We start from the raw sequence: 25,866 nt of genomic DNA on the forward strand, positions 1-25,866 counted from the left end.
TAGTGGATGATTCGCCAAATACATGGTCTGCCATATGATTCAGAGTTATTTTTTTAATCATGACAACAACTGTTCTATTACATTACATTACATTACATGTCATTTAGCAGACGCTTTTATCCAAAGCGACTTACAAAAGTGCATTTAAACATTTGGGTACAAATAAGAGCTAGAAGTAAGTAAGAGCTTCAAGTAGAACAAACTATGAAGTGCTAGTCATAAGTGCGATGTACAAGTTTTTTTGTTTTTTTTTTGTCGGTTTAGTCGAGGTAGAGTCGGAAGAAATGTGTTTTTAGTCGGCGTCGGAAGATGTGGAGGCTTTCAGCTGTCCGGATGTCGATGGGGAGATCGTTCCACCATTTGTGAGCAAGGACAGTGAACAGTCTCGAGTTCTGCGAGTGCCTCTGCGATCCTCTCAGTGAGGGGGCAGCGAGCCGGTTTGTCGATGCAGAGCGGAGTGGGCGGGCTGGGGTGTAGGTTTTGATCATGTCCTGGATGTAGGCTGGACCGGATCCGTTTGTAGCATGGAACGCAAGCACTAGAGTCTTGAAGCGGATGCGAGCAGCTACCGGAAGCCAGTGAAGGGAGCGGAGGAGGGGTGTAGTGTGGGAGAATTTTGGTAAGTTGAAGACCAGTCGAGCTGCTGCATTCTGGATGAGTTGCAGAGGTCGTATGGCGCATGCAGGAAGACCAGCCAGGAGGGAGTTGCAGTAATCCAAGCGTGAGATGACAAGAGCCTGGTCCAGAACCTGTGCCGCCTTCTGGGTTAGAAGAGGCCGAATCCTTCGGATGTTGTGCAACATGTATCTGCAAGATCTAGCTGTTGCAGCAATGTTGGCAGTGAGGGAGAGATGGTCGTCAAGTGTCACACCCAGGTTCCTTGCGGTATGAGAAGGAGTTACCACAGAGTTGTCGAGGGTGATGGTTAGATCTGTGGTGGGAGAGCCTTTTCCTGGGAGAAAAAGAAACTCAGTCTTGTCGAGATTGAGTTTCAGGTGATGGTCAGACATCCACTGAGAGATGTCAGTCAGACAAGCGGTGATCCGTTCTGCTACCTGTGTGTCGGAGCTGGGAAAAGAGAGAATGAGTTGGGTGTCATCGGCGTAGCTGTGATAGGAAAAACCATGAGAGCGAATAACCGAACCAAGAGAGTTGGTGTATAGAGAGAAGAGGAGAGGGCCCAAGACAGAACCCTGAGGGACCCCAGTAGCTAGAGGACAGGGTTCCGACACGGATCCTCTCCAGGTTACTCTGTATGTTCGGTTTTGAAGATAGGACGAGAGTAGGGTAAGTGCAGAGCCTGAGACACCTAGTTCTTGAAGGGAGGAAGTAAGGATCTGGTGGTTAACTGTGTCAAACGCTGCAGAAAGGTCCAAGAGGATGAGCACAGAGGAGAGAGAGGCAGCCCTGGCAGTGTGGAGTTGCTCAGTGACAGCAAGAAGTACAGTTTCGGTTAAGTGACCTGCTTTAAAACCAGACTTAAGAGGATCAAGAAGGTTGTTCCGGTGAAGGTAGTAGGAGAGTTGATTAAAGATAGCGCGCTCCAGAGTTTTGGAGAGAAAAGGAAGAAGAGAGACAGGTCTGTAGTTATTTACTTCAGACGGGTCAAGGGTGGGTTTTTTAAGGAGGGGGGTCACTCTGGCCTCTTTAAGAGAGTCCGGAAAGCAACCAGATGATAGAGATGTGTTAATGAGGTGGGTGAGGAAAGGAAGAAGATCAGAAGCAATTGACTGAAGAAGGTGAGAGGGGATAGGGTCAAGGGGGCAGGAGGTGGGGCGGGCAGAGGTTATTAGGGAAAGAACTTGATCCTGAGATAGCGGGGAGAAAGAGGATAGAGAAGGAGCTGAATGTGTGGTTGGTAGAGTGGTGAGATCAGGAGGTGGGGTTGAGAAAGAAGAGCGAATGTCATCTACCTTTTTTGTGAAGTAGTTGACAAAGTGAATTGGTAGAAGGGAGGAAGGAGGAGGGGGGGTGGGGGGATCAAGGAGGTTAGAGAAGATAGAGAAAAGTTTTTTGGGGTTAGAGAAAGAGGATTGAATTTTAGTCTGATAGAAAGATTGTTTGGCTGCAGAGATAGAGGCAGTGAAGGTGGAGAGAAGAGAGTGATAGGAAAGCAGGTCATCAGGGTGTTTTGATTTCCTCCATTTTCTTTCTGCTGCCCGTATCGTGGCTCTCTCAGCACGCACTGAGTCCGACAACCACGGGGCTGGGGAGGACTTACGAACCCGCCGGGAAGTAAGAGGACAGAGAGAGTCAAGAGAGGAGGACAGAGTAGAGAGGAAGGTGTCTGTGGCAGAGTTGGGATGCATGAGGGAGAAGGAGTCAGCTGAAGGAAGTGCTGATAGAACAGTTGAGGAGAGAGAGGAGGGAGAGAGAGAGAATGTTGCGACGGACAAGTGCAATATCTGATGAGATGAGATCATCAGATTGGGAGAGTGGGAGAGAGTAGGAAATGAAGAAATGATCAGAGACATGAAGTGGGGTTACCTTGAGGTCGGAGGTGGAGCAGTTTCTGGTGAAGATGAGGTCAAGGTGGTTGCCAGCTCTGTGAGTTGGTGGAGAAGGAGCAAGTGAGAGAGAAAGAGATGAAAGAAGTAGAAGTAGATCAGATGACTTCTCTGACTGGATGTTGAAGTCACCAAGAAGAACAAGTGGTGGACCATTTTCAGGGATGTTTGAGAGGAGGACATCTAGTTCCTCCAAGAAGTGTCCCAATGGGCCTGGTGGACGGTAGATGACAACAATGATGAGTTTTACTGGGTGAGTTATAGTTACAGCATGAAATTCAAACGACTGTGAAGAGAAGTGAGGCAGTGGGAAAAGAGTGAAAGTCCAGTTGGGGTTGATAAGCAGACCTGTCCCGCCACCTCTTCCAGTGGATCTGGGTGTGTGGGAGAAGGAGTGGGCAGAGGAGAGAGCCGCAGGGGTGGCTGTGTTGGAGGGTGTTATCCAAGTCTCTGTGAGAGCAAGGAAGTCCAGACATTGCTCAGTAGCAAAGCCAGAGATGAACTCAGTCTTGCGGGTAGCTGACTGGCAGTTCCACAGGCCCCCTGCAACAAGGTGTTGGATGTGTGTGGAGCGGGTGGGATAGATAAGTGAGGAAAGGTTACGGTGATGCTGTGAGTGATTGTGAGGTTTGTAATATCTATGAGAAGAGACATGAACAGGAATGGAGAAAACACACATATGTGAAAAGTAGAAAAACACTTGTAGGTACAGGTACTTAGCCTCATTAGCCTCCTTGTTAGACTCCGGTTTAGACTCCTTTGTCTTTGTCTTCCTGAGTCTTGACTCCGGTTTAGACTCCTTTGTCTTTGTCTTCCTGAGTCTTGACTCCGGTTTAGACTCCTTTGTCTTTGTCTTCCTGAGTCTTCGTCTGAAGAGTCTGCCGCTGAAGCTGCCGCTTCAAAGTAAGTGCTGCTTTTTAAAAGACACCTGATTAGGTGCTGATTAATTGCAGCTGAGTGGCCACTCCCTCTAGCCAATGACACTTCAGTGAAGCTGATTAGAGGCTGATTGGTTACAGCTGTGTTGGCCACTCCCCTGTAGCCAGTGAAACTTCTCACCTGGTGATGGTGATGGCTCAATAGAAACTAGGTCAAAACAGCAACAATAACAACTTTGTCTTTGACCTAGCAGACAAAATATCTTAAACAACTTTCACCTTAACTACACAGACAAGTCAAAAGTCACTAAAGTCAAGCAACACAGTTAGATAAAGTAGCAATTAATGAAATAGCAACCAAATAAGAAAGACCTACAGAAGTGATACTTAGCTTAATTCCAGTAGTCCTATGAGATACCCAGATAGTCCAAATGCACACACTATGATGTCAAAATGTTTATAAGCCAAATTGATCACTGCTTATTTTTAAATAGATATTTCATGAAAGACCAAGGAATATTTTAATGACACGTGAAACATGTTAGAAGTAGGCAGCGTGTTTTGCAGATGGCTGATCCTTCGTCTTGAATGATGAAAATAGTCCCATAGAGTTGACTTCACTCGTTCTTCTGTCATCGTCTCGGATGCAGTCGTTTCGTCACGCAGCCTCATCTGTAACATCTGCACTTTCTGTCGACTTCACCGCGCGTGCGACATTATTTTGTTATAGACAGATTATTACTGATCTGTCTTAATTCAGATTAGATTATTACTAATCTGTCTATGGTACTAGGTTAATGTCCGCCAACAGAAACGCGGCGTAGGGTCACGATTTATTACCCGTGACGTTTTGACACCGCGAGGACACCTGGGTTTATATTATGAGGACATCCTCTGACATGTATGACACCAAGAATAAAAGGTGATAATAAGTGTATTTTAAGATCATACAGATCATAAACAGTAGATTATATTGTATTTACAGTGTATTGACTGTGTTTATATCCACATAATATCGCTTATATAAGGACATAGACTAAAAATATTGAGATATTATTTGTCATCAATGTCACCCAGCCTTACATAAGTATTGATTTGATATTATATAAGGATTTATTTGTAATGTTGTGTTTCGTCTGTGTGTTGTTTGCTGGGTGGTTACAGAAACTGCTGACTCGGCACACATTACATTACATTACATGTCATTTAGCAGACGCTTTTATCCAAAGTGACTTACAATGGAATCAAGTACAATTAGCCAGGGGTGGAATCGAACTTGCGACCATGATGTCTTTGGTACACAAGGTAGGGTCTTAACCACTGAGCCACTCCACCCCACCTGAGATTCTTGCACTCTGACCAAACTTTGACGCTCTGTGTCGGCTGTTTGGAATCCATAAGGCCAATAAACGACATCCGTGTGTGATATCTGATATTTAAAAAGCTTATTCTTTCTCAACTATTATTATAAGAACTTCCTTTCTCTCGTCGGTCTGAGTCGCGTTGAGCTTTCCTCTCCTTTCCTCTTTGTGCCGCCGCGAGCCGAGAGCGTTGACGCCTCCCCCTCTTTCGCTCTGCGTTTTATTCTCTTCTTGTTGCTCAACTCAAGGACAGATGTGGAGACGGGAGAGGTGAGCAGGTTTACTAACACAAGGCATGTTATCCTCTTTCATACTCACACACACACACTGCACCAGCAAACTCCTACACACACCAACACGTGTGCAATATTTAAGCGTGTTCAGTCTAGAAAGTGGAAAGCTTATCCTGCAGTGAACACACACACACACACCTTATAATATACATTTGTCTGGTTTATTTTTCCATATTTATATTCCATTTTTATATCCATACTTTGAGCAACTATGAGAGTAAATGAAATGAAAAAAAAACACAACTTTTTAAATTCACTAAGCATACTTGTAAATGTCCTCACTGCAGGATGATGCAAATCGTCCATCATGTACATTCTATTTTAACTCTTATTTTTTTATATAGTCTTAGTGTTATTATTTTTTTATTGGTAATGCATGTATTTATTATCTGTCTTTGCTGCTGTAACAATGTAAATGTCCCCATTGTGGGACAAATGAAGGACTATCTTATCTTATCATATGAAGTCACACTCTAAATTGACCACAGGTGAGTGTGAGAGTGGAGAGTGTCCATGGTGTGACTCTGCCCCTCATGTGGAGGCGAAAGCAGTAGAAGATGGATGGATGAATAATGAATTTACCCCCTCAGATGAGGGTTGTATTGTAACATTGAGCTGGTTTTAACTGCTTTGAGCTTTGTCATCATTTAAAGTGAGGCTGCATTTGCATTATATTATGTTTGTGTGATTTTTATATTGTGTTGTATCATAACCTTCCTTTCTCTGCTATGATGACATGTCTCTTTGTCTTTTGTTTGTAATAAAGTTTAAACCACGTCTCAGGCTGTAAAATAATCATCGTACAAAACTGTGATCACAAAGTGTTTTGATACAATTTCGACTCTCTTAATAAAAAAAACCTTAATTGTAAGCTGTATTGTGTCAAATTCTTATTTATTTATTTTATATTTTGTAGTATTTCTAATCATTTTTATACTATATATTATTATTATTTCTAGTACTTCAATTGTATTTCTATTTTAGTATATTTGATATGACTGATTTATTTTTAATACACTGTATTGTAGCAGGGCCACACGGTGGTGTAGTGGTTAGCACTCTCGCCTTGCAACGAGAAGACCCGGGTTCGAGCCCCGGTTGGAACAAGGGCCTTTCTGCATGGAGTTTGCATGTTCTCCCCGTGTGTGGAGGATAAAGCGGTTAGATGATGACTGACTGACTGTATTGTAGCAAGTGAAATTCCCCATGAATCAATAAAGTCAAATCTAATCTAATTTAGGCTGTTATGAGTGGAGTCAAAATCCACTTAACAACAAACAGAATTAGCGAGTAAAAATGACCAAGGTTACATAATAATGATAATAATGATAACAATAACAACAATAATAATAATAATGATAAGAATCATAATCATAGTAATCATAATAGCAGTAGCAGAAACATTTTCCAAAGATAGTTGTTGATAGGGACAGGAAGCTCAACAATTCAGTTTGAATTACATTTCAAATTGCTATGATTACATAATAAAACTATTATTATTGTTATGTATCTTGATGCATCCCATGCAGTGTCAGTGTCATTGTCATTGTTATTCTGCAGTCACACCAGACACAGATGTTCACATCACACAGTGTCATTCGCGCCGCAGGATTATTGCTGTGCTGTTTTTGTGCATTCCTGTCTATCAAAAGAGAGCTGATAGACCGACTTCCTCACTGACTTTATATACTTTGACTTCTTTATACGGTCTGTAGTAAAACTTGAGCTGATACATGTACGTTTATTTTCCTCCATCGTGCACAGACTGAGTTTGGCTGTCAAATGCACTGGAAATGAGTTCAGTCCCCAAAAACACACTGGAACACTTTATACCTTTGATTCTCCATCTTCAATTAAGACTAAATCAAAGGGCAAAAACATGCAAGAAAACATGGCCCTTACGGTCTTTTTATACAAAGCACACAGCTGTTCCTGGCAAATATGCACAAGTCATCAAACACCCTGCATGAGCGGAAACATGCGTAAAACACAAGTATCTGCACGTCCATTCAAAAGTACATTAAAGCTTAAAGCAGCAGTATTTCATCGACCGCACTTACAATGTCTGTAATGGTGTATTATTGTATATTTAATGTTTGTTCAGTGATCTCAGCTACTTTATTTTGTTTTTGTCACAAAAGTAATGGTTAATACACTTTTTGCCTTTTTAAACCCATTCCTTTAAACCCTTTCTTATGTTTTGCCTGAAAAGGAAATGAATCTTGGGAAGTGCATTTTGCACGAGAATAATTAAGACATTTTAAGAACAGATATCTAACTTTGTCTTACTTTTTTCATTAGCATAAAATCCCAACTGAGCAACAAGATGAACAATAATATGAACAATTCATCCATTCATCCTCTTCTCATTATGTTCAATACAGAAGTGAAATTCACCATCGCGGATTAGTGTTTGTGCAAATATAAGGAATTCTAAGGTATTAAAATCAGCTTGATCAAAAAAAAGATGACTCACGTAAACATCTCAGCAGATTCACTTACACTTGTTTTCATGTTGTGTGTGCATGTGTGTGGTTGATAAGAATTTTAAACTGCTTTACAAGTCACGATAGTCACTCGTTTGTGTGTGTGTCGTGTGTAAAACGGTGATGACTCCGCCCACGTTGAGTAGGTACCATTTATATAGTGGAAAATCAGAGCATGTTTCTGTAAAAATAGTGTAACACTTTCCACTGTAGTCCAATGCTCTTACACCCGTAACATGCATTTTAACATCAGTTAGATTAACATCAGTGTTTGTGGTTTATTTGCTTGTGCTGTTGTCAATGTAAATGTTAGTCAGTGATTACATGGACATGCACACACAGAATTTTAGCTGTGGTCTTTACAATCACTTTTTACTTCATGTGTAGCAGCTTCACTGCTCACAAACCCAACGCTTCTCTTCTTTGTGTAATCAAACAAATGATCCTGATTCAGCGCTAAGGACAAACAATCGCTGTAGACTAAAGCATTCATACGATTAGTGTCCATGATAGATGACTGGCTACTACATGGCTGCTTTCTCCCACTGGCTGACGACTCCATGTCCTTGTAGAAAGCCCTGTGATTTACATCCTCATAATGCCCGGTCAGCTTGGATCTAATGGAGATACACTGAGTAAGCAAGTCCCAGACGTTTGAGACACTAATGCTGGTTGATTTCTCTCTTGATAGTACGTCTTACCTCAAAGATGTAAATGAATCTGTTGTACTCGGTTCCTGCGACAACTAATTCCACCGCTGTAACGCGTCCAACTTTCTGATTAAGTGTAATCACTATTGAATTAGCTGGAGGCAACTTTTCCCTGAATCCCTGGACTGTGTTGTCAGACTGAATGAGAGCGTTGTCGAACGCTGGTGATCCGATGAGCCGATGATCACACCGCTTTTATCGTGTAATAAGATTCTTAATGGAATGCTGCTGCAAGGGCACACACACACACACAGCACAAACACAGTGCTGAGAGAAAAACACGGAACGCACAGCACTGCACTGTACGTCAAGACACTGAGGACACGATCAGTGTTCTGTCCTTAAAGCATCGACAACAATCTGAAAACAGGCCTTGACCTGCTCACGTTGACGTTTCACAATCATTGTTGTCCACACTGACAGGACTGAAAGGTTTCCTTCACTGACAGTTGAGGTCTGACTTCTGAGTTCTGGTTCTGGTGGAGAGGTGACATGTTAGTCTTCACTTCCTTTAACATAGCAGAATCAGACATTTTTGTGAGTCTCTGATGGAATAATGTGAACATTATGAGGAAAGAAAAGGTTCATAAAGTGCTACAATCTATGAACAAGTAGAATTTGGTGCAGAACCAGGTTTCTATTGAATGCATTTTAACCAACACAATTTGCAAATCTGACCTTGGGACTTCCAGGTCATTCTCTGCCCACATGTTTCTTTACAGTGTTCCAGTCTTGTAGCATTTCCATGATCCCTCATATACCAAATCAGAGAAATTGAAGCTTTCAGAAATGAATGTTTACTAAAAACATTTTAATAATTAGTAATTGATTTTGTTTCATATTGCTGGGGACGCATCAATACTATTTTCTTTTGAAAATAGATCCTGCTGGATGTATAAATATAGATTTATCTGATCAAAGAAAAAAGTAATCTAAATGTCTGTATTTCATGATATTTTCTTGATATTTTATCATCACTGGATCCTCTGAAGAGATGTCTCTGTCAGCCGTGAACACTCACATCTATTATGTCAGTCTGTTTCTATATGTAAATATGTATTGTCATATAGATCCATGCTATTTAACCGTTAGCATTTGGCTCCCCATATCCTGAGAGATCACCTGGTGTTGTTCACAGGTGGAAGGTGCAGTGTTAAGAGAGGAACAAACAATGACTTCACTTGACCTTCAAAACAGGAAATAAAAACAAACATCCACCCACTTCTGACACCCAGTCTCATCCTTGTCAGTCAACCACCCCCCGCAAGGCGATTCTCCTGTAAGATGCAGCAATCCGCTCCATTCATTCATTCATTCGTTCATCCACCCATCAATCCATCCTTTCATTCATGCATCATGTGTCAACAGATCTATAGTTAAACCTGACACTAGACGCTGCCTTGATTAGCTGACAGACTAATCAAGTGTGGAGGGGAATTGAACACACGTTCATCACCAGTGGTGAGAGAGAGAAGAAAGATCGCCGTGGTTCAAGTGACTATTTGAAGCTGTTCAGACAAATCAGCCTGAACCTGTCGATGCATCACAACCCAGACACACAGGTGGAGTGATAATCAATTATGACTTATCGACTATATGTGACTCCGCATTTAGGTCACGTTGAGTTCATGAAGTCGCAGAGTGATTTGTGGGGAAAACGTTCACGTGAGACAGGAGACGGAGACTTTGAGAGAATCAGAGAAAGAGGGAGAGGATTGAATGGATAGTCCAGTGACTGAGGCTGAAACCATCACCAGAACCTGGCTTTAGCTCTGTTGAGTTGGCTCACACACCTATGGTAGGCCCCCATTGTTGTTTACATACAGTATATGTCCTAAGTGATCCATCACAAATGTCTCCTGATCCATCTTCTGTGACACATGAGATCAAACCTTCACCAACATGTTTGACTGACAGATGTTTCTGTTGTCAGTCTATGTGCGTGTAAACTTGTCTGTTGGCATTTTTAAAGACACATTTTCCGTCCAATCTAACTGTGAAGACATTTTTTTACTTGACCTTACAACTTGTGTTAACACTTGGTTTTAGGGTTAGAATAAGATTTAGGGTAAAGGTTAAGGTTGGGAATTTTGTTCTGATGGTTAAGTTTAGGGTAGCTGAGTCCCTAGAAAGGACGATCAGTGGCTTTCTTCGGAAGTGGCTGGGCCTTCCACGCAGTCTCACCAGCACTGCACTGCACTGTACGGGACGAGTAACATCCTGCAACTACCCTTCAGTGTCTCACGGAAGAATTCATGGTGGTACGCACCAGAGAAGCCCTACAGTACAGGGACTCCAGGGACTGCAAGGTGTCATCAGCTGGCATTGAGGTGAGGACAGGAAGGAAGTGGAAGGCTGGGAAAGCACTGGAGGCAGCAGAGTCACGTCTGAGACAAAAGGCTCTGGTGGGCACTGTGGCGACAGGCAGAGCAGGCTCGTATTGAGGAAGCCAATGAGAGGAAACGTGCTAAGTACCAGGAACTGGTGGAGGAGTGCAAGGCGAGAGGCTGGAGAACCTTTTATGAGCCTATAGAAGTCGGCTGCAGAGGCTTTGCTGGGCGTTCACTTTGTAAAGTCCTCAGCCGTTTGGGTGTTACAGGGGCAGCCAAGAAAAGGGCCATCCAATCCGCGAGTGGAGCCGCAGAGAAGGCCACAGGGTGGCTTTGGATTAAGAGGGCTGATCCGTGGACTGCTACTGGGACGCAAGTCAGGACTTGATCAACCCCGACTGGGTCGCCTGGGCGAGGGTGTATGATGTTGCAAGACCCGAAACACCCAATGATCCCAGGATACATCACTGAGGATGCGTCCCAGTGCATCCTAGAGATGTTTCTTGCACAGGGTAAAGGGTTAGGGAATACATCGTGTCTATGAGTGTCTTCACCAAGAATGCTGTACAAGAACGTATAATTCTTATCAGTGTCAGCTCTGTTCAACATTGAGGGATACGTCTTCTTCTCTGTCCGTACACTATGATGACCCGTCACGTGACAGAAGGCTGGGTTCCTCTAACAGACTCAGATGGAGTTCACAGTACAACAGAAGAGCTTGTGTAATGTCCTTTAATATCACTTGAGACTAACACAAATAATGCAAGCACATGCTGAAGGACCTGTTCGCCACCAACTCACCAACTACACTCCTGCTTTTGTCCTGCAGGTAGCAAACATTAAAAATAGTCAAGTTTAATATTATTTTGATGAGATTCTGTGGGAAATTCTTGCAAAACCCTAGTAGTCATTTGTGTCCATGCTGTGTTTATCTGATTCTTCACGGCTCAAAAGAAATCATGTGCATTTCTTAAGAACAATTGCACCATTTTGCAGTTAGCGTGGGAAAGATGGACAGTCATGTCTCTGTCTCTGCTGTGTCTCTCCTAGTACGTTTAATTTACTCGTGGCAGGCGGACACATCTTCTGCTTTAATGAAACACAAAGTATCTGTGCAGAGCTTCAAAACTAACTTGCAAGGAATGGTTCAGATTTTTCAGATGGTGACATTAGGGAATATAATGTGTTCATTACTTTAAACAAACTTTCCTATTGTGTGTTGCCTTCTTCATCTCATGCCCTGATGTCAATCATGAGTTGTTGATCCACTGCTGATCAGTATGTTGTTATAAATGTGTTATTGTGTGACTTTTCAAATCCTTCATTCTGTTTATTCTTTGTGGGATTTAGTGTGGGAGTGGAAGCAGTTGAGAAACATGTCCATGGAGTTCATCTCAGTCATCTTCATAGATTACACACAGCACAGAAGAGCCGGTTCATCTGGATATGACTCGTCTGTCATCTTACATCTTTTGATGATGAGAATGTGACGGACACATGGTTTGAAATCCATCTGCATTATGATGGAGGAACCATCACTCACTCAACACTCAACAGAGGACACAAACTGTCAGCCACCGACAATGTTGTCCTCATCAACCCTCACACAGAGATGAACGGGTGAACTCTTTCACACCTTGACTCAGAAACTGGGTCAGTGGGTGAACGACCTGTAATGGTTCACATAACAATTCTCTTGACATTGTTTCTTGGATCCTCAATGAGTTATTGTCAGAACTGAAGAAGCCTCTTGGATGACAAGTCAAAATGTCTCTTAACATAAACAAGTCCAGTCACCTACAGCTAAACCTCTGAAGAAGAAATGGTCTACTGACATGATAAAGTGGCAAACTTATCACTCAAATATTGGAGACTATATAAAGCTGAAATAGCCTGGACAGCTGGACACGTCCAGCTCAAAGCTGAAGATGATTCAGATGAGATTTTCTTTGAGCATATTCCAGGGACTGCTCAAGTTGAACAGTTTGGAAATAAAGAGTCAAGGTTTAGTTTGGTCACATGCAGAGGAGAGATTGTGATTATATTTGAAGGGTGGTCATTTATGGCAGAGGGTTAATGACCTTGCACAAAAAGATGCATGCCGCCGTGTAATTCCTCTGGAGAAATGAAATGGCTCATGTACAGCAGGCATTAGAACTAGCTATTGTAGGATTGCACCGTTGTTTGTACCTAATCTAATCTAAATCTAATCTCACGGCGTCACGACGATCGTTATTATCCCCAGCACAAATCACCCTAATATAAAAAATACCACCTCTCAAATGAACAGATTGCAGGCTGCTCTTCAGGAAACTAATTGTTTTGTGCTCTTGATCCCATTCCAACAGCAAATGTACTCACTCTGGATGTTGCGGTGATCGAATCCCCCAGACGAATCGCTGCACGATAACACAGGCCTCAGCACGGTGATGTGAAGAGGTCATCTATTGATATTAATAGCCTGCTGGTTTACTGGCCTGTGGTGATTGGTTAAGTTTAGTCAGGCATTAGTTAAAGGGGCAAATCAATGGGATTTAACAGCCATTTTGACTTTAGACGGTCCACTGCATATGGTGCAGTGGGGGGGTGAGGGAGGAAGACGAGGACAGAAGGAGAACAATGGAGTCGAACGGGGAAATAAAAAGAAGATAGAGTGATTGTTTTAAGACGTAAAAGATAAATGGGTGAAAGGTCATGAAGGAAGAAGAGGAGCAGAGGGGATGAAGGATAACAGCAAAAGAAAGTGGAGAAAGTGTAAAAGAGGAAAGTTGAGGTCATGAAGAGTGTGATTTGTCCTCTGCTAATCTGCTGCTGGAGCGCTCACATAGAAACACAGCGGCCTGTTATCTGTTGTTTTGTCTCACGGTGGATAAATCTGTGGAAGTCGGACATCTCAGCATCTGTCCTCCTTTCCCAGAAACAAGTGATTATGAGAGAGTCTGACCAATCACATCGCTGCGGATCCCACGTTTACTTTTATTCTACATGTTTTATTGTTGTTTTTCCCTTCACTACTCTGTGGTCTCAAGTCAGCAACATACTGACTGCACGGTTGTCAGTATGTAACTGTTCGTTTTTCAGTATTTCAACTCAAATCAACATCAAAGTGCAACTTTTTCCAGGTAAAAACCAGTTTGTACTTCATAGGTATCGAATGTTATTCCTTCATCCGGAGCTGTCACATGACTCACTTTCCCTCACAGGGCCATGTTGGCTGGAAAAGCTCTTGAAATATAAATGGCACCAGTGTGTTGGACTCACTTTAATCAACACGACAATCGTTGCAAGTTTCCTTTAAGTTTCCCCTTTAACTGCTAACCAGGAAGCTGCATATCTGGATGCAACCTTCAACTTTGTGATTAATGACGTCATAACGCTCTCTGTTCTACTCCCACTGTGAGTGTGAGTTTTAGGTTTATAACCGTGTGCTGTTATATAATGTCGTCATGCCGAAGCTGGAATGGTAAATGCTCTGTATTTATGTAGTGTTTTTCTACTCTTGATCACTCAAAGCTGCTTTTCAAAGCTGCTCGTTCACAGCCGTCACAAGCAACGTGGGGTTAAGTGTCTTGCCCGAGGACACAGCGGCATGTAGACTGGCGGACCTGGGAATTGAACCCACAAGTTGAAAGGCATCTCGCTCTACCACTGAGCTACTGTCACCCCTGTACATAATGGTCCACTTCCTTATAGGCGTTGGTCTACTTTGATGTAATGGCCATTAGGACATTTCCCCCAAGTCAGGGACACACTTGCATAATGGCAGTTTGAAAGTGAATATGAAGGTTATTCACTTTTCTTTAGTCAGACTTGTGACTTGACTCTTTTGTTCCCCAACATGAAAGTCACTTCTCTCTCCCCCCCTCTCTCTCCGTCTCCCTCCCTGTCTAAGGGCCTGTGATTCAGTGTCTTCTGAAAAACCAAGCTTGGTAACCCGTTCATGCTCAGAACCAAGGAACCAGAAAACATCACAACTTGAATGTCCTAACAGCTGCCGTCTCTGTCCTTTTGTCCCCTCAGATCCAGTCTCAGTGGATCTGGACCAGTATGATGTGGACCTGGACACTCCCATCATCCCTGCCACAGTCTGCAGTGAGCTGGTCTACACTGCTGAAGGTACAGTATGTGGTGTTACCACACAGGCTGTACACATGTTGTTTTACAGGGCCAGGCCACACACACAACCATAGGCCATACAGCAAATATGGATGCAGTCTTTTGATCTGCTGGTTGCTGCTCGACAGGAAATAAGACTATACTGAATAGCCACCAGGGGACAGTGTGAATGAAAATCTATGGGAAAAGTAGTTTGTACGTATCAATAAACATTTTACTAAAAAGATAATGGTCTCACTTGCTAATTTCATGTTTTCTGAAGTATAAAACTTCATTGGGTAACTGATGTTCCCATTTAGAGGAAGATGGATGATAAAATAGTGGGTGATTGACACCTGGTATCGTCCAATAGGAGCCTGAATTATGTTAAAGTCTCTCAAAATCTAATCTGAGTGTAAAGAGGTTTTGTTTGTCAGGTGAATTCCATCATAGTCTTCCAGCATAACATAAGTCATGGGATACAGAGGGACATAATCTCTAAATCACACTTTTCATAGTCTATTCAGTGTTGTAGACACAGCCATGAGTGGTGTATCTAGTGCAGTTTCAGTTCCCTATGGGGCAATTTTGGCTGTGCATCTATTGTCTTGTGACACATGACTGAATAGTTGTGACCAAGCAGATGTTTTTACATGTGCTGAACCTTCAGGGGAAAGGTCTCTGTTTCATCAGCCTGCACTGCAAAAAAAGAGACTTGACAAATAAATGCAATAAAAATACTATGGATGGATCGGCTCGGGTCATCTGTCATGTTAGAAATGCTTGTTTCTCTTTGGTGGAAGGAGCTCAGAAAGAGAACTTTAATCACAAAAACTTAGCACTTAAAGTAGGAAGGTTTTAGTTGGAGTTTAGTCCATGAGTAGTACGATGAAAAAGACGTCAGCTGACCAACGAAGACCGATTAATTAAACTCCATGAAGAGACAAAACAAGAGATCTGCATTCAGTGAAAATGATTTTGGTTGGTTTTATGTATTTAATATAAATTCTATAAGTTGTGTTATTTTATTTATTTTTTCATTTATTTATTTTATGTTATTTAGTTTGTGGAGAACTGATTTAAAGTTAAATCAATTCAACTGATTTTTTTCAACTCTTTTTATTCAGATTTTACAAAATGTGAAAACAATGGTATAAAACAGTTAGAACCATCCACATCTACCCGCCCACAAACCACCCACTTCAGGTCAGGACTAGGACAAGCACACACACACACACACACACACACACACACACATACCTAATAAAAATATAAATGAATAAGTAAATAACAACAAATAATAATAATAATAATTAAAATAAAACTAAATATGTGGAAACTATTGGAAAAGATAAACAAATGAATGAATGAATAAGTAAATAAATCAAAATAAGATCAAAAGGACAGGAGTTTGTCCCGCCTCCACATCCAGAGATCAGTCAGGGTCAGGGGAGTTTTTCAAGTTTCAGATTGTAAAGAACTTCTTACATGATGGAGGGCGGGAAAGCTTCCATTCAAGCAGAATCAGCCGGAGAGCCAGCAGCGTTGAGAAAGCCAGGACAGAGACGTGGAGCCCAAAATAGCTGATACTGGGTTAGGGGAAATAGTTTGACCATCGGCTCCAACTATGGCTCCAACCAATGCAAACCTGGCCAGCTTTGCATTGGTGAACTGAATCCTGTGGAGGACTTTACGTTGACTCAGGCCACACATAGAGGAGATATGGAGCAGTGTTAAAGATGAGGTCCATTGCTGATCCGTCAACACCACTGACAGGTCATGCTCCCATGTGGTCCCAATCAAATGAAGAGGTTCTAAAGTAGTCGACCGAAGGAAGTGTTCCAACCCTGAAATGCATTTCTTTTGTTTGGGGTCTACAGCCAGCAGAGTGTCTGTCAGGGATCCACGGGGGCCGGTTAGTGGGGAAAATTCTTTTTAACAAAGTCTCTGATTTGGAAAGAACGAAAAAGGTGAGAGGATTTTATTTATTTCTTTATTTATATATTTAAAAAGGGACAATGCACAGGTTAGCAGAAGTTAGCAGCTAGCTCGTTTGCATCTGTAGTCCCTTTGGCAGGTGCTCAAAGACAAAGACAGACAGACGAAAAGGATAAACAACAACAACAACAATAACCAGGTAGTTAGCAGCACATTTGACCTCTCACCTGCCATCAAACTCCGCCCTCTCTAGCTTTTAAAACACTCTTATTCAGCTTTCATGAATCCTCCCTTGACATTCAGAGTTTTGTGCTTTGCATGGGTGGTGTGAGTGTGGACACTCGAGAGTCCAGACAGACAGACAGACAGACAGACGGACGGACACATGGGTGGAAGAACACACACACACTCACACACACGCTTCCTTGCAAACTCTTTTTAAACTATTACTCGGCTGAGCTGCTCGACATGATCTCTAACTGAAAACCTCCTCAATTATGTATTCTCTCTCTCTCTCTCTGTCTCTCTCTTTCTCACTGTCTCTCTCTCTCTCACTCGACAGCTGTTTTTTTGGCGTTACTTATTCATGGAGTCAGGATTTTGTGGAGGTCACGTGAGGTTAAGCCCATTGGAATTGAGCTTGTGATTTGGGAAGCGGTCACTTGAAGAGCATGAGTGTGTTCTCCTGTGAAGTCAAAGGGTGTTTGAAGCTTTAGGTAAATGTTTCACCAAATATGCTTAAATGGATTAAAATGTTCTTGTTCTAAGAAAAATAATCTCCCATTTGGGTGAAAACAACTTTGATAAACCCACCAAGTAATAAGTTATAAGTAGATAGACAGAAAAATTCAGTAATTAATCTCACATTTTAAATTTGTTAATCTAGATTTATGGTGATAAAAAGTTTGCTTTTCTTCTATTGACTACATTAATGAGTAATCAGACAGTGTGCATTTGTTTAATTGTGTCTTTCTGTTTAAACACAGAACTTAGTGATTTCAAAGAGACTCAGGTCTATCAAGTACCAACCAGGTCACCTCTTCAGGTGGTGCAGCAGTGAAAAGGGCCCCCCCAAAACAGTGTTTGTCTGTGCCATGTTCCATTTTTCATACACAGAAAATGTATATCACAAACAAAAACGTAGTTTTCCACCCAGCACTATCCACTGAGTATCTACTGATACTGATACTGATTACTACCTAGCCATACACATACTTAATTATGAAGTATTCACATGTTTTCAATTATATTTCAATTACATTAGTTACAAAGTTTTATTGAATCTAATTCTTTAGAATCAGAATAAACTGGTTAATTGTGAAAACAAGTGAAAATGTTTGGACATGTTTGAAATGTGGCTCCAGCTGTGACACGACCATGATTCATCCAGTCAAAATGAATGAGATTGGGTTTGGACACTCACTCACTCACTCACTCATCTTCTACTGCTTTGTCCTGCACATGATCGCTGGTCCCAATCCCAGCTGACATAGGGTGAAAATCAATGGAACGCATTGGATTTATTACACGTTTACATAAATGTCAATTGTTTCATTCACGTTTGACTAAAAAAATCAAAAAGAACGATGATGAAAAATGGTATAACCCAAATGGATGTAATGTAAAAAAAACATTTTCAAGAAGTATTTATTTTTGGCTTAAAAAGGAAAATAATAATTCCCTTTTAAGACAAAAATAATAATAATAATAATAATAATTAATCAATAAATAAACACGTTCCAACTTATTTTGTCTTAAAATATTGCAGCTTATTTAAAGCTTTAACAGAACAATGGTTCCCAACCAGGGAACGAGATTTGATTTCATGTCCTCTGTGGTCTGCTCTCCTTCTTGAAGAGCTTTTGTTATGCCAGTTTGTTCTAGTTTTAATTTACGTCACAGTCTGAAAGTGACTATTTACAAGCTAGTTTTAAACATTTGAGCCAAGCATTTATTTGCTAACCCCATCGCCTGATGTTTCTCTTAAAACAAGAACATTGAAATCAATTTGGAAATGTTTGGCTTTTTCGTTTGTAGCGTGGGAATTACATATGCAAGTGAAATGCATATTTCTCTGAGTGTAACCAGCCATTAGAAATATGACAAATATTCTATGATCTTATTATACATGATAAACAGCATCATAGCATCACAGCATCACAGCATCACAGTATCACAGCATCACAGCATCACAACATCACAGTATCATTGCATCACAGCATCACAGCATCACAGTATCACAGCATCACAACATCACAGTATCACAGCTTCACAGCATCATAGCATCACAGCATCACAGCATCACAGTATCACAGCATCACAACATCACAGTATCACAGCTTCACAGCATCATAGCATCACAGCATCATAGCATCACAGTATCACAGCATCACAGTATCATAGCATCACAGCATCACAGTATCACAGCATCACAACATCACAGCATCACAGCATCACATCACAGTATCACAACATCACATCACAGCATCACAGTATCACAGCATCACAACATCACAGTATCACAGCTTCACAGCATCACAGTATCCTTAGCATCACAGTATCATAGCATCACAGCATCACAGTATCACAGCATCACAACATCACAGTATCACAGCATCACAGCATCACAGTATCACAGCATCACAGCATCACATCCAGTGTACTTCTAGTGTCGGTAACATGGGAGCATTGAATCTCTGAAATGAAGAATCTGAAAGAGGCAAAGGAGATTTATCTGTTTCATGTCACACTCCTACCCTCTGCTCTGTCACCCTCCCTCGATCTCTGAGTCATTTATTTTAATTATTTAATCTGCATTCTACACACACACACACACACACACACAACACAAACCGAGGTGATGGTGATGGTGATGACAAAGGCCAGCTGGCAGACTCTAACTGACCACTCACTGTCCATCTGGACCTTAAAAGAAGACATTAGTGACAGATAGATATTGGTTTCTAATATACATTTAGATAAAACCCTGGAAAAAAGAGGTGTGGCTTAAAACCATGATAACCATGATATATATAACTAGAATTTGTCTTTAACATATCATTAAGACGTGTCACTATGTTTTTCTCTTGGTGAACAGTGAACTCTACCAGGGGATTGTGGGTAATCTAATGAATTACAATACACTTATCTTAATATCGTATGTCGTGAGTCTATTTTGCATAATAATAAAATCTAATTTTCTGCATTTTATAGACCAAACAACTCAATCATGAAAAGTAATGAATATAAGCTGCAGCCCCAGGTTATGCAATTCAGTGTTTTTTTTTCTCTGCATATTGTTAAAGGTCATTATAAGATCATTCATGTGACTTATCTTGGAAATCGTTCTGTTTATGTCTCACACACACACACACACACACACTAAACCCCCACTGTCCAGTTGTCCATGTAGCCAGATGTACAGACCAAGTTCCTTCTCCAGCCTTGACCTTAACTGACCAGCAGGGTCAGCCAGGGTCTGTGTGTGTGTGTGGCGGTCTGTGATCAGTTGTGGTCAGACAAAGAGAGGTTATTTTTATGACCCCCTTCAGCATGCAGCAGATTGTCAGCCATCCATCACTGCCCATCCAAGACACACACACACACACACACACACAAAACTCAGTTTCCATGACTTCAGAGGACATGACGTTGACGTCATTTCCAGGAGACTAACTCTGACCTTACGCAGAACTACTACTGGCCTGATCCTAACCAATGTCTTCACCTTAAATTCTAATCATTTGACTAACTTCCCCATAATGTGATTGTAAAGATAACTACACACACAATAACACACACACACAGCCCTCACGACACTATGCAAGTCCTTCCTGAACTCTGCACAACATTTGTCCTTTGTCAGCTTCCAAGTTTTAATCCTTGTCTCCGCCTTCACTCGCTTCCTCTTCTTCATTTCCAAAGTCATCCTGCAGACGATGCTGCCTCGCCTCATTCTCCCCTGCATCACCTCGCAGTCTCATGCATATAATCGACCTGTAAGCATCTTCCTCCACTCTTATAAGTCACCTTATGTTCCTCCATCTTTCTGAAATACCACAGCCATTTCCATTTTTTCCTCTCCCTAAATTTGTTTCAAGTTTTGTAATACTGGTTTACACTTCCAGGCCACCGTAGACCTCGGCCTTTAGAGACACTTAATCCATCAGCACATGAGAAATTGTGCTTGTAATAGGCTGTTTATAAAAGAGATATAACCCCCCTGATTACACAAGTGGAGTTACATTGATAAAGTAAACAGAACATTATTTAGATGTTTGTGTAATGAAGTGTGAGGTCTTCTCTGAAGCTCTGCAGCTCCTCTGGTGGTGATGCAGTTTGCTCTGTCAGTTCCCGCAGCTCTCTGTTGGCACTCTGTGATATTAGAATTGATTTGAGCACTTTAGAGGGCCAGATACACCGATACCTCATACAGACGATCAATACACATCAGCATTCTAACACCTGAATACAAAAGAGCACAGACACATGCAGAGCACTGCAGTGCCCAAACCAGCATACAATACACACACACACACACACACACACAGAGAGCTTGTACTTTGAATACTTTCATCTGCTTCAAAGCAATTGTATTTACTTAATTGAAAATTCTATTCAATTTAATTTTATTTGTATAGCGCCAAATCATAACATACATTATGTTATTTATTTAGTTTTTGAACCTCCTATGACATTTGCATGATAGCAGCCCTTCTCTGCCTTATAATTCATTATTTAATTAATTGTTATTGACTGTAAATGAACATTTTAGTCAGTGGTTAGAAATGTAGTCTTTTCTGTAAAACTCTGGAATGATTCACCCTGATTTAAACTAAACCTGCTCCCAGCATCTGTTACTGTTCTATCTCTTGGACCTTGTTGTTGTACCGTTTACTTTGATCAACCCTTAGTTGCTTTTAAACGTGCTTAAGAAATAAAGTTGACTTGACTTGGTGTTCACACACACACACACTTGCATTTGTCAACAGGAGTCTAGTCCAGTGAGAGGGGAAGGCTTTCTTAGGAGGTAAATCCAGAGATTAACCATCTAGTGCTGCATTCAAGTGGAAACCATGACCTCGTGGTCACAATCCAGAGGTCAGGTCGTGAGAGTTCAAATAGGCTCTTCTCACTTTTTTATATAAATAAATATATATATACAGTTGAAACCAGAAGTTTACATACACTATATAAAAAGACACATATGCTTTTTTTCTCACTGTCTAACATTAAATCAAACAATCACTTTTCCTGTTTTAGGTCTGTTATGATTACCAAAATTATTTCTATTTGCTAAATGCCAGAATAATGAGAGAAGGATTTTTTTAGACAATTTTTTATTACTTTCTTCAAAGTCAGAAGTTTACATACACTAAGATTATTATGCCTTTAAACAATTTGGGAAAGCCCAAATGAAGATGTCATGTCTTTGGAAGCTTTCGATAGGTTTAATGACAACATTTGAGTTAATTAGAGACACACCTGTGCATGTATTTTAAGACACACCTGAAACACACTGCTTCTTTGTGTAACATCATGGGAAAGTCAAAAGAAATCAGCCAAGATATCAGGAAGGGAATTGTGTCTGTATGTTTGTAGGTATATATATATATATACACTATATATTTACTAGGCAGAATGAAAAGGGGTAATTTTTGAAAAAGGAACATGTAATAAAATAATTAAATGAACCCATTCATCCTCCACATGAGGGTCACAGGGGGCTGGAGCCAATCCCAGCTGACGTAAGGCAAAAGGCGGGATACACCATGGACAGAGATGAACAACCATTCACTCTCAAGCTCTTGCACACATTGGGAGAACATGCAAACTCCATACAGAAAGGCCCTCGGTCAGACTGGGTCATGAACTCAGGTCTTTTTGCTGTAAGGCAACAGTGCTAGCCACTACCCCACTGTGTGGCCCACCCTTTGTGTCATTGCATGCTAAATGCGACAGAAGTGGTGAGAAATCTGTCTTTCATCAGTTCATCTAATGAGCTCAACTGTGAGGAGAGGAGATGAACACTTGTGTGGATTCTTGTTCAATGGCATATCGAGCCTCCCCATCATCCACCGAGCACACAGCAGACGCAGTCACAGATGTTTGCAGCTGGTTTTCAGTGGCTAAGGCCCTGTGGTGAGCGCGCTCGTCAATGTGTCTGGTCCTCTTCAAACACGGCCCGCTGTCTGAACAGCTAATGCCAGAGAAGGAGTCAGTATTACCCCCGTGCTGTCTCCTGCTGTCACCTTTTACACATATGTGTGTGTGTGTGTGTGTGTGTGTCTGCCAGGAGTGCCTGTTGGGTTAGCTCGCTAGCAGCTGGCTGGTTCTGAATTCAAATGACTCAAGTCCTTCCAAGACCATAGTATGATGGTGCATGCTTGTGTTCCAAACGCTGAGATGTATTTCAACGATGAAGGTGTTGATATGTGAGGCACAGAGGAACACATGATATCAGCTGTTCACCACTAAATCACACAGCGGCATGCATGCGTGCACTGGTTACACTGTCAGGTAAGTGAATACAAATGTGGACCCAAAGTTTCCAGGTTTGAAGAGTCTTTATTAATGATGATTTGCAGGGAACAGCAATCAGACAGTCCCAATGGCCTCTGCTTATGAGAGTGAGTTCTCATTCTAGAACTTACCACCAATCAAACCAGTGATCCGGATGCCCGAAAACAAATGTGCTAGTTGTAGTTGCAGTGATGGCTATCTGGTAATGGCGTCTAATGACTTCTATCGCTGTGGAGCCAGTCGCTTAGAATGGAAGTGGAATCAAAAGACAGCTGATCTTCTACGGCCGCCATGTTGGACGTATACAGAAGCTGCTCGATGTAGATTCTCTGTCGTCATCCTCTTGAGCCCTCCCCTAGCACAGCAGGCGGTCTGTGATTGGTTCTTGAGTGTCTTCAGAGCAGAAATAAATTACAAGCAGACTGAGCTGGGTTCATGTCTTCACCTACATCTTAGAATCCATGAAAAGAAAAGTCAGTCAGCTTTATCCTCCACCAGAGGGTCGCGGGGGTGCTGTGCCAATCTCAGCTACATCGGGCGATAGGCGGAGTACACCCTGGACAGTTCGCCAGTCCATCGCAGGGCCACACACAACTAGAGACAAACAACCATTCACTCTCACACTCACTCCTATGGTCAATTTAGAGTGTCCAATTCACCTAATCCCCACATTGCATGTTTTTGGACTGTGGGAGGAAGCCGGAGAACCCGGAGAGAACCCACGCACACACGGGGAGAACATGCAAACTCCATGCAGAAAGGCCCTTGTTCCAACCGGGGCTCGTACCCGGGTCTTCTCGCTGCAAGGTGAGAGTGCTAACCACTACTCCACCGTGTGGCCCGAAAAGAAAAGTGTTAATGTTTAAAAGAATGAAAATATAGTTCTTTTTCTTACAGAGAGTCAGAGCGTGGAGGAGTGTGGCGACAGGCTGAGGAGGATCCTGGAGTCTCCCAGCATCCATCAGGCCAACCACCAGCTTCTGGTCCATCTCAGCAGACATCTGGCTCGGGTCAGTCTGCACAACCAGGCCAGACCTCGGCTGCTGGGACAGTCCTTCACAGAGTCCATCTTCAAACACTCACTTCTCAGGTGTGGAAGGCTTCACCCATTCTCTCATTCGTTGCAGTTTTTTCACACATTGTGGGTCATATATGAAATAAAATATTTTTACATCATTCAACATCCTTCATTCCTGATCCTTACTCTATGTATGCAAGTGCATGGTAACCATAGTGACAGGACTGAGGTTTCAGGCTCTGGTAGAAATGAACTGACAAAGTGGAGCTCAGCTGACCTTGGTTCATACTGACGCCGAGTGCACTTGAGCATTGAGAGGATTTCAAGTGTATTAAATAATCATGGAAAGAACAGAAAACATTTCAATGTTTGGTGGAAGCTTGTGGTGTTGTTTACATCTGATTTTATTTGATGTTGTGTATCGTTGCATCAATTCAGTTTGTTACTTTTTGATCATGTGTGTTTATATAGTTATAGAAAAATTATTGTCACTTTATATACGTTTTAACACAGTGATGGAAAAAGGGCAGCTTATCCGCACTGTAAGCTTCTTCTGACTGAAAATGACATGTGTGTGGATCTATTGCTGCTTACATCTGTAAGTTTAAACGTGTTGTTTTGAGACTGATTGGACTTACCTCAGTGACAATGTTACCAAACGAGACCAACAGCCCCTTTGTGTCCCTTTGTAATAAAATAGCAGATTTGCTCTATGGACTTCTGTCGTCCTTCCGTCGTCTCATTAGATACCAATTCAAATACCTTGAACTGACCCTTTAACGTGCCACTGTTTTAACTCACCATATCAAACACAGTTCTTGTCCAAATCAAATCAAATCCTGTTCTTTTCATTTTAAGGGTGTGCTCTGGCTAACAGGAAAATGAAGCATGATATTTGGCTCTGCTATAATATCAACATCCTGTAGTTTAAGAGCAGAACACGACCGTGTTGTTTTGTTTCTCTGTAGCCTGGACAAGCTCGCCTGTGTCTGTTTTTCCAGAAATTACCAAGGAATTTCTGCTTGTGGTGGTGTGTGTGGCAGTCAGTGAGTCAGTGAGTCAGATGCAGTGATTGTTTGCATAGCCGGGTCAAACAATCTTCTTCTGACGTGCACAACATGCGCACTAAGAGTGTGGCAGCCCATTAGAGCCGGCCATGCTATTCCAACCAGCTGCTTTTTTCTGTGTGTGGGAATGTCTGCTTCTGTTGTTCACGCTGCAGCCTCAACCTCAGCCAATGCTGCTATTGTTTTTCTACTTTGATGTAATAACTTTGCTTTTGGGCATTTTTCTGTTAGATTTTGTGATTTGGCCTGAACCTGCTGTTCAACACAGCTGACACTCACCAGCTGTAGTGAGGTGTCTGCAGAAGTGGAGAGAGAGTGAGGGAATGAGGGAGGTCCGTCGGTCCATGTCGCACTTTAACTTTAAAAAAAGCTGTGTTGGGAAACTGCTGTAGCACATATGTCAGGCCTGCACACAGTGCTGTAACGCTGCTACAGAAGGAGACGTTAAGACATTAAGCTTTATCCCGATATACAAAGTATACATTACAACAAAGCCAGGGCAAATAATCGTCAAAAACTGAATAGACCACGCAAACTCCAAACACAAGAAGAGGAAGACAATGAAGATGAGCGACAGGAGGTAGGGCTGTGACATCATTGTTTTCCCAAAGTAGTGTATTGGTTGTATACACAAGGGTGGCATTTAAAGATTTTCCCACAC

General features: G+C 41.9%; 1 protein-coding gene across 2 annotated transcripts in view; it reads left to right on the forward strand.

Moving 5' to 3' along the window:
* Positions 1–25,866, forward strand: part of LOC122781191 (phosphatidylinositol 3-kinase regulatory subunit alpha-like) — a 93,660-nt gene that overhangs the window by 64,496 nt on the left and 3,298 nt on the right. The window contains exons 6-7 of one of the 2 annotated variants that reach the window (XM_044044748.1): positions 14,586–14,681; positions 24,018–24,210. In XM_044044748.1, coding sequence (XP_043900683.1) covers positions 14,586–14,681; positions 24,018–24,210 — 289 coding nt within the window. Of the gene's footprint in view, positions 1–14,585; positions 14,682–24,017; positions 24,856–25,866 lie in introns of those variants that run through there. The other variant, XM_044044747.1, reaches the window with a different exon arrangement.

This window comes from Solea senegalensis, linkage group LG14, assembly GCF_019176455.1.
Source record: "Solea senegalensis isolate Sse05_10M linkage group LG14, IFAPA_SoseM_1, whole genome shotgun sequence".
NCBI lineage: Eukaryota > Metazoa > Chordata > Actinopteri > Pleuronectiformes > Soleidae > Solea > Solea senegalensis.